At 33.8% G+C, this 10,566-nt stretch overlaps 1 protein-coding gene across 1 annotated transcript; it reads right to left on the bottom strand.

Annotated features, from left to right (window-relative positions):
• Window positions 1–3,413: 3,413 nt before the first annotated feature.
• On the bottom strand, window positions 3,414–7,596 carry LOC147411268 (wax ester synthase/diacylglycerol acyltransferase 4-like). Its single transcript, XM_086450739.1, has 5 exons — window positions 7,320–7,596; window positions 6,223–6,801; window positions 4,304–4,657; window positions 3,935–4,072; window positions 3,414–3,856 (listed from the first exon to the last, which is right to left on the bottom strand). Exons 1-5 carry the CDS (start codon window positions 7,524–7,526, stop codon window positions 3,716–3,718), a joined length of 1,419 nt encoding a protein of 472 aa, XP_086306865.1. The 5' UTR covers window positions 7,527–7,596; the 3' UTR covers window positions 3,414–3,715.
• Between the last annotated feature and the right edge of the window lie 2,970 nt (window positions 7,597–10,566).

Raw genomic sequence — 10,566 nt, 5'->3', positions numbered from 1 at the left:
ACGACAAATCTACACTGATTATAACAGGCTGAATACGTCTAGACCTGCAATGGATAGAGACAAGTTATAAATGATAGAGATACGGCACATGCATTTTAGAAAACTAACTTTATCAATGATCTTTGAACGATTATTACCTACATCAGTCCATTGGACTAATTTCCAAAACATCTATTAATTAATATAAAAAGATAATTAATCAATCTTGCATGATATATATCTAATTGATCCTAATTGATAATTGATGCAAGTTTATATCTCAATGTATATGATGAGATACACCGTAACATCGATATAATATATTTTATGCACATTATTGTAATACATGCGCCTTATCTCTATCATCCTCCCTCAATTGCATAGTCCTTTTGAATGACTGTGCAATTGATTGCATAAAATATTAATCCTTGATTTCATTAAGAAGTATTGATCATAAATAGTTTCAAATGTCCGATCATACTTAACGGTGGTCATCGCCTATTAGTAAAGTTCAGCATAGTCAAATCTATCCTATCTTGAGTTTGTAGAGCTAGTGGTCCACTAGATTGGGTCCGTTATGATCTCTCCCAAAAGTATATGAATTCTTAATTATGAGGCTTAAATGAAAAACATTCCTTTTAAAGATTTAGATAAAAATATAAAAGAGATCATGAGACATAAGTATATTAGAGTAGGCAAGTTTGAAGAGATGGAGGAATTAAGATTTGATTTTTATTAAAGAAAACTATAACAATCGTAAAAGAGAAGACACAAGGATTTAGATTTGACGATGGTGATAAAGATTTAGTTTTGAAGATGATAGTGACGTGCCATCATCAAATAATGATGCACCAAGATGGTAATCCAGATTATCATTGCTTATCTAAGTAATTTCTCGATAAACCGACCCTCTTAAGTCTTTTGATAAATTTAAATATATCAACCTCCGAGCTTATACCATGGGAACTTTCCTCGGATTCCTCAATAACATTTGGTGCAATAAAAGATAAATTGCCAAACTTAAAATTAAAAATCAATGGTGAAAAATAGAATTTTTTCAAATCTTTTTTTTTTAATTTATAAAATTTTGTCCCCTACATGCATGTGACATCGGATCATGTTTTTGGATGTCACAAGATGAGCTCAACAACCCTTATGTAGGATTTGAAAACTTATTAAGTTAAGTAAGACTAGCAGTGTTCTTTTAAAAGCCCGCCCCTCCAAGAGACATGGGTAAGTGATATATATTAATTTTAAATATAGTTTTTGGAATATGACTAGATTTACTCTTTTACAACTGTGTGCCTCCAAGAGGGATGGGTAAATGATATAATAATTAACCAAAATTTTTTTTTTTTAATAAGTTCAAAAGTAAAAAAATTAAAAATAAATCTTTTTTCCTTTTAAGGAGTTAGAGGATTTAAAAAGAATCTTAATTACAGGGCGAGTTACAAAACATTCAAGTATTCTTACAAAAAATTTCATAAATTAAAGTGAAAGATACCGTAATCATTAATGTTGTGTTTGTATTGAGAGAAATGGAGAGAAGAGGAGAGAAAAAAAATGGAGAGAAGAGAGAAAATATTGACGTTGTGTTTGTATTGAGAGAAATGGAGAAAAAAGAAGAGAAGAGAAAATAAATGAGTTGGAGAGAGGAGGAGAGAAAAAAAAGGTAAGTTTTTTTTTTCTCCAAAAGTGAAGAGAAGAGAGAAACACTTTAAAAATATTTTATAATTCTAACTCTATCCTTAGATCTTTTTTAAGATATTTTAAAATTATAAAGTTATCCCAAGTTCTCTCTTGTCAATCCAAACATGGTAGAGAGAAATTGAGTTTCTCTTCTCTCCACTTCTCTTAATTAGGGCAGAGTTGGCATTATAAAATATTTTAAAAGGATTTCTCTCCGTTAATCTTCTTTTCTCTTCATTTTTGGAGAGAAAGAAAACTTACCATTTTTTCTCTCTAATTCTTTTCTCTACTCTCTCCACTTAACAAATCCAATCAAGAGAAATGGAGAGAAATTCAATTATTTTCTCTTCTCTTCTCTTCTCTTCTCTCGACTTCTCTCAATCCAAATATAAAAGAAAATTTCTTTTTATTAGATGTTTGCTATTTTTCTTATGCAATTACCATTTATTAATTTCTGTTAGACATGTGATAAATCATAACTGAGCTTGGGCCCATTAAATAAATAGATGAACCGACTAAATGGGCCGGACCCAGGTGGAAGTTGGAGTTTTATCAGTAATTACTCTCCACTCCTAAGGTTTAGAAATAAATTGCATCCAAACAATAAAAATTAAAATAGAAATTCTTAATTTACCAACTTATCTTATTCCCTATTTTTTGGTAAAATAAATCTCGGGAACGATTATCAATCAATAAATAAATTTTTAGGGAATGATCAGTTGATTCTTGCCCATAATCTTGTTCTAAATACCGATGTAACCTTGGTTTGAGTTGTAAAAGGGATTTCCCCATAATTAGAATAAAATTAAGAACAGCTAAAATCATAAATAAGACAAGATCCGTTTAATGTTATTTGGATTTTGTTTGTGTTTTTGTGTTTAGGTGCATAATATTTTAGTCAAAAGTTTAGAACAAAGGGAGAAAAAGGAGATTGTAAAATAAAAATCTCCAAAACAATAGAGCCACAGGAGAATTTCTATTATTCTAATTATGAGGGAAAGAATTATATTTTAAAATCCCAACCAATTGTTCCCTAGAATTATCTTGCCCCAAAATCATGGTGTAAGATAAGTTTGTAAATTAAGATTTTCCTTTGTTACTTTTATTGTTGGATGCAATTTATTTTTAAAGAGTTACATAACCTTATGAGTGAAGAGAGAGTCTCTTTAATTTGCAGTGGAGTAATTTCTGAGAAAGTTCAAACTCTCATCCCCATGTGGATTGGGTCAGGCCCTTGTACTAGATCGGCTAATCCATTTATTTAACGGACCAAGCTCAGCTTTAATATCACATAGAAAACAATGAGAGGTCACTTTCTTTCATTTTGGTAGAAGAGTTCAAAATGTAAGCAAATTCCTAATATTTATACACCAAGCTCACATAACCATTTCGAGATTATATGATTAGGTTTTTTCCTTTTTTTTTTTTTTTTTTAAGAAAAAGAAAATAAACCCTTACATTTGATGAGCATGCATATTATATTAATGAAAAAAAAATGTGAAAATTGTCAATTTATTTATTATTTATAATTTTATTTTTGCACTCTGGATTTTTGGACCACGGGTCAGATAATGGATCATAAAGTAATTCATGGATTCCAAAAATTGGGGTGTGATAATAGGAGTGCAAGCCATGAATGAAAGGATTGTTTTGCGGAGGAGAGATGAAGAATTAGATATTATTATCTTTTGCAATCTTACAATTTCACTTTTAACTTGAGCATCTAGGGGTGTTTAGTAGGTATCTGTATAAAATCCATTTAAATCATGAATCATATTTAACTTAGGCATGTTATAACTAACTGTGTTGACTCACATACAAGCTGGATTATTTGATCTCTAGTGAGATTCTTTATTAAATAGAATAAGTGATTCCATTTAGTTACGTAACTACCCTAACCACAAGGTCAATAGGATTTGGTGTATCTCTAGTACACCTAAATAAATTACAACATAATTAATTCTCTAATAACATCTCATCACATGAAGAGGCAATGCATCATAATTCATTACCTTGTGGCCCCATCTCCAAAAGTGAACAAATAATTTCAATTCATTGCAGCTTTAAATATTGTCTCGAAAGCCCTCTCCAAGCAAGAGATGAACATTTGCTGATCTATGAAGCCTTTTTGTGCTCCAATAGTCACCCTCAACTTTCCCATGTAGCTCATCATCGTTATCACAAGACTCTGAGATTCAATCAACTCGAAAAAGATTAAGGTTATGTTAATTTTAACTTATTTATGTGAAATGCAGGTTTTTTTTACCTGAGGGATGTTCGCCGCCATAAAATAAATGCCCTTACATGGATGGTCTGCCAAAGATACTTGTTCAATGGGGCCGATCAAATTTGTGATTAGCATGCTCGTGTTCTGTAGATTGCTACGAAGGAGTTGAGACGTTGCCTGTGATACCAGTAAAGATTACACTTAACTTCCTTAATTAGGTCCCACCCTAACATTTAGTTAAATTAAAACACTAATGTTTACAAGTGAAACCAAACTTTTAAGTACTACGTGAAAAAAGGGTAAATTCAACGGACAATTTGGATAAATCTAAGCAAGTTCCATGGACCTTGGCCTCGAATTTACCCTTTTTTTCACGTAGTGAATGTTGTATAGAATGTATATACGTACCTCGGGGCCATTTAATTTCCTTATCATCTCTAGTAATATACCAGTGAAATAGACACCTAGTGAGTTTTTCTTCTTCTCCATTATTTTCTTTGCTTCTGAAATGAAATTGAGGGGATCTGCATTCTCTGGATCAACAGACTTGGGTATTGAAACAGGTAGAGTGGTAACTTGGTTCCCCCATAGAGACTTAACATCCCCTTTGGCCATCTCCTGTATTGTGAGATATCTGTCTAACTGCCTTGTGTTGAGCACCACCAATGCGGTTGAACGGGAATTACTTGAGCCCTTGCTTTCGGCGTGCATGTACAATCGAGATCCATAAAATATTATCCCGACGATAATGTCAGTCACTGTCTGTTGGGAGAAAAATCAAATCTAAATTCACTCTAGATTTACTGAGTAATATTTTATTGATAGTGATAATGACACAAATTAGAATTGCCGTTGGGGCAACAATGTGGAAAAAATATTGTCCTCAAGTAAAAGCTCACCGCCATCACACCACAAGACTGCCTTGCTCCAGCCATTTGATTTTGGCAACATTAATACGAATTAGATGCTTTCATCAAGATACGAGGGAAAAAGAAAATATGGATCCAATCCACTTTCACGTCAAGAAGTACCATATGAGGTTCTAGCCTGAGGTCACTCTAGCACGACTCTTAATCAATTGTTTGACCAAATTTGACAAAAATTGTAATAAAAAATATGTTTGAGCATGAATATTCATTTATTTTTTTTGTAATTATTTATTTATTTATTTAAATTGGGGTGTAACAAGTAAAGTTGGGTTGCCAATACCAATTTTTCATTTTTTAGAGTCGTGATCAATGACTCGCCCAGGTGGCATACTCAATTGACTCATTGACGTGACAAGTTCGGGAACTATAGATTCGTATGCCTTGGTATACACAATTGCACTTCCCCATAAAAAAAGTGTATCCCGATGGAGCTGTTTATCCCGAGGCAAAAAGATCTATGATTTTCAAACTTGTCCACGTCAGTGAGTCGATTGAGTATGCCACCTGGTGAGTCATTTTATCATGACTCTTTTCTTTTAACATTGAACTTGGGGTGTAATAAGTAAAGTTGGATTGCCAATAGCAAATTTTATATGTTTAATTTGGAGTGAATTAAACACATGCATAGGGATTTAGAGATTGGGACCTGTTGGAGTTCGTTTGGGTTGGGAGGAGAGAATCATCTCTGTAATGGAGAATATGCCAAAATAGAGATACCGGTTGAAGTAGCTCTTAGCGTAATAAACACAGATTTTTGAAAAATCAGTACTGGCATTGGCCTTCTAGGAGTTGCTTTCAATTGATGGAGATTAACATGGTTTGCAACAAATTAAAATTTTTGGAACATACAAATCAAGATTTTAATAATGATATATTAGAGTATTGATTTTCTGACTCCCTCATGTGGCATACTCAAAATACTCTCTTGACGTAGCATGTGCTAAAATCATATAATCTTCTTGTCTCAAGATACACAACTGCAGATATTTATGAAGATGAGCAGATGTGTTTCCCGAGGAAAAAAAGATCTATGATTCTAGCACATCTCTCATCAGGAGGGTATTTTGAGTATACCACAAGGGGGAGTCAGATTATAACAACTCTTTACATTAAATTAGAAATATTATAATATTTAAGCAATTCATTATTCATAACATAATATAGAAGCAGGTGCCAACTATCAAAGTTGGTAAACTCTATGGGTAATAATATCTTAGATCTCAATAAAAGTAGTTTTATTGAAGAATAAAAAAAATTAACTTAATATAAAATAAATATATTTTTAATTTAAATTTTATAGCTTTGAAATAAATCATTTGTTGAAAACAACTTTTAATAACCTTTATGTTTTCACTAAACTAATATAAATTTAACAACGGGATGTTTCGCAAACCTTACCCCTCCAATCTTGGCTTTGATTTGTTTGATATGATCAAGAGAGAATGTGATGGTAGAAATTGTAATTGGTAGAAACTCCACTCCTTTAGTCCCTGACCTGATTGGCGTCCGATCATCTACCACCACACTGCTTTTGATCAGAAGGTTTGTGAAGAAATCTGATGCGGTGTTGTGAAGCATGGAGAGAAATCGAGGCACACCCTTGAATATATTCATCTTCTTATGACTGGATTGATAACTCGTGCGTAACGATGGAAACGTTAAAGGAAGAGAAGGATCGTCAGCTCTTTGTAGACATGAAAAAAGAGATCCCATGAGTGAGAATCCATCACCCAATGCATGGTGAAGCTTAAATACAATTGCCCCAACTGCACTACTTGTAGGGTACTTAATTATGTGGACCTCCCACAATGGCTGGCTTTGTGGAAATTGTTTCATAGCTAGCTTCGACAAGTATTCTTCAAAGTATATGTCATTAGATTCTGGCGATAATCCGTCTGGGAAGCTAGGAATATTAATGTGGTCCTCAAGCTTAACAGTAACCTTCTTCCATTGCTTTACTTCATGATCATCTGTAACCTGAACCCATATTGTTACTATTTACCAAAATTCCAAGTAAGAAAATTGTTTAAATTGATCCATGGGACATCAATTGTGACAACATCTATAACAAAGGTGTTTTTCAGCTCGTTCTGAAACTTCTAACCCAATCAAAAGTGATTTACAAAAAAATTAACGGTTCACGATTCATCAACTTGTAAATTGGGGTTAGAAGTTTCGGAATGGGTCATTTTTGGTGAGGATGATTTCCTCATCATAAAGATCATCCTCATAAAAAAACATCCGATTCCAAAACTTCTAACCCCATCAAAAGTGATTTACAAAAAACCGTTGTCAGAGATATTGTCAGATGACTCACAAGAAAACACATGATCCCAACCAAGTAATTAAACACAAAATCTAGCGACTGAAATTTATACATATTGCAATAACACACATCTCAGAGATATTTATCTCAAGCATAAATCTCAACAGGTGGATTTTGTGTTTAAACAGTTTTGATCATGTGTTTCATACCTAGAAACAGAAGCAAATACCATGATCGAGGAGAAACGTGGATTGATCGGGAGGAAGACGTTTTGAAGCAATGACATGGTTAATGAGTCATCGAATGGAATCTCTAATTCTAAGACGGCAAGAATGCTCATGGAGAGGACCGAGCTGCTGAAGTATTGGCCTGTTGGACTCATTGGTTCGCATCCTCCATTTTCTTCTTCAATGGGACTTTCTCGTTTATACTCCATTAGTGTTGTTTGCTAAGTTGTTTCGTGTTTGTTTTTTTATAGTATCTTACTCTACCTAACAGCCGGTGTTGAAAATGGATGTCTGCGGAACTTCCAAATTTAAAACTAAAGTTCAACAGTGAAAAAATACATTTTTTTTCAAAATTCAAGGTAAGTTAAGTAACAAATTAATATCATGAATAGGACTTTTATATCCCCACTCCAGGGTTTGCTCCTTAACAAACTTGATAAAGGGAGGTTTGGTGGATAAAAAACTTGATAAAGGGTCGTTTGGAGTTGTCCGAACTAAAAATGTAGCTGTTAAAAATGCAGGAGTTAGGTGGGCTGTGAGGGTGCATACGATCTGATCTCAACTCTCTTTCCAATAACTGACAATGGCATTAGTTCCCAACCGTTTTGATGGGGAAGTGGGTCCAACGCGGAGGCACCAACCCTACTTTGAAAATTGTGAGTTCGGCACTGTGGTTTTCAAACTTAGGCACATGGCAACTCAATTGACTTACCAGACATGACAGGCTTGGAATTGTAACTGTGCCCCTCCTTGAGATACAAAACTACAGGTCCCTATAAAAAGGTGTAGTTTTGTATCCCAAAAGAAACATATCTACAGTTTCCGAGCCTTTCACGTCAAGTAAGTCATCGTAACTGTGCCCTTCTTGAGATACAAAACTACAGGTCCCCATAAAAAGGTGTAGTTTTGTATCCCAGGAGAAACATATCTACAGTTTCCGAGCCTTTCACGTCAAGTAAGTCGATTGAGTATGCGACATGCCTAAGTCAGATTAACATGACTCTTTTCAAACCCTTTGATCAGGTGAAAAGAATTTTGAATAAGACTCGTGATGAATGCACACACGGTTGACATGGAAAAGGCAGAGAACCATAGATCTTTTTCATTTTGGAAGAATTACGTCCCTTCTTCGTAATGCTGGACTCTCATTTATAGGCTTGCCACAGATTCCTTGTTTGTTCTCAAATAATATCTTTTTTTTATTTTCTCCTGATTGTTCTCCAGTCGAAATAGAATTATTCAACTTAGCATAAGATCCCGTATTTTTAGGAATCTTGGACTTTTGCCTCCCCTAAGACACGTTCTCTTTCCTTGTGCCTTCTTCGATGGATCGGATGACCATTCTGTCATGTGCCCATACTTCGAGAGTAGTAAATTTTCCCTCCACACAAATGATTGTTTTGATAAAGAAACTTTACTGTTAACTGCTCAAGACGCTAGGATTATTTTCACTTTAGATCTTCCTACAAAGTTCATGTCTATTGTAAGGGAGGATGTCATTGGGACTCCATGTGAGATTGTAACTCTTATTTCTTTTATCTATTCTCGTCAGAGGGTTTGCCTAACACCCAATTATTCTTAAAAGAAAAATAAAAAAACTTTACAAAGGACTTTGATCTTAATTTACAGATCTAAAGTGAGGAAATTCAAGCCTATCCCCTACCAGGCACTTTTTAGCCAACAAAGGAAGACTATAAATAATCAAGAAAGATAAAGTGCTAAATGAGGTTTATAGCTTCATTCGCCGGAGCATCCACCATTGTTTCCCTTTCTCTTCAAGTATATTGAATCCTCGTGCTCTCTAATTCAACTAATTATGAGTTCTTGTCTATGTTAAGAATGTAACATTAATGTTAATATATATGATGTTGCGGATGGGATTTTTTTGAGTTGATTGAATTATTTGATTCCCATACCTTTGTGTGAATAGAGTTCTCACTACGTGACAAAAATTAAGAGATAAATTCAACAATAAGTTCCGTCAAATTTGATTAAATCCAAGTAAACTGGACATGCCATCGAATCTACCATTTTTTCACATAATGCCTTGTCTGTACTCAGAATATTTCAAAATTTACCCCCTTGTTGGTCATTTCTCATACACTACTAATTAATGGAAACTGACATAGAAGACCTTGATTTTTCTTACCAAAACCGCTCATCTATTTTTCAACCCATTGTGAATAAGATGATATGATGATGTGAAACATGGCCCTCCACATTTGGGTAAATGTGTTAGATACCCATCTTATCCATCAATAAAATGATCTCGATCAGTACTGCTCTCATCATCCTCCTCCTCGTTGTCATTTTCATTATGAACCTTTTATCCATCAATACTTGATTGTTGAACAAGAGGTTGATAATGTCTCTTACGAGTGTGACTGAATTTTTAATGAAAAATCAAGGATATTTAAGTCATATTTCATTAGTATATTAGAAAATGACAAAGTCTTGGGATATATCACAAGTTTGAAAATATAAGGAGGTATGGAGTCCTACTAGCCTTACTAATTAAGTTATAAGTAAGGACTTTTCACCTTTACTAGGGTCCTTGCACTCACCTTGTGACATAAAAAAAAAATATGATCCTACGCTTCAGGATTGTAGAAGACAAAATTTCAAGAACTTTCAAAAAAGTTATTTTTCACAGTAGATTTTTAATTTTAAACTTTAAGGTTTGGTGGAGGTTCGTTAGCCATCCATTTTCAAAACCTTGGATCAAGTCCAAAAGAAACTGTTTTTTAATTTTTTTAATTTTTAATTTTTTTTTTTGGTTTTTTAATTTGAGTTTTTCATTGAAATTTAGCAGGCTTTGGTGTTAGACTGCTAATGTCGTAATGCATTTGAGCAAAACGACCCTTAATAAGGCATAACATCTTATTATTAAGGAAAATATTTCATAAATTCAAAATGGTTCAAAATAAGCCTTTTTTTTTTTTTTCTCAAACTGGTACGAGTCTTAAGGAAGTTGAAAGTTACGGCAATGGAATTTGTTTGCCAATGCAGGTACTGCAAGGGCTGCCAATGTGATGTGTTTAGGCTTGATCCAGCCCAACCTGCTATGGACTGGGTTTGAGTTCAGTTATTAAGTCCATTCAATTATTGGGCCGCATTAAGCCTGTTTATTTATAAGGTCGGTTTTGGGTTTTGAATGTAGACTCATTGGGTAACCCGGCCCGCTAGACTATATAAAATAAAATAAATAATAGTTTTCTTATAAATTAATAATGATCCTCTTTACTTCAT

Source organism: Akebia trifoliata, chromosome 1, assembly GCF_017979445.1.
Source record: "Akebia trifoliata isolate Shusen 1 chromosome 1, ASM1797944v1, whole genome shotgun sequence".
NCBI lineage: Eukaryota > Viridiplantae > Streptophyta > Magnoliopsida > Ranunculales > Lardizabalaceae > Akebia > Akebia trifoliata.
Note: the sequence above shows the minus strand (reverse complement) of the source record. Positions and strands in the feature narration are given on the sequence as shown.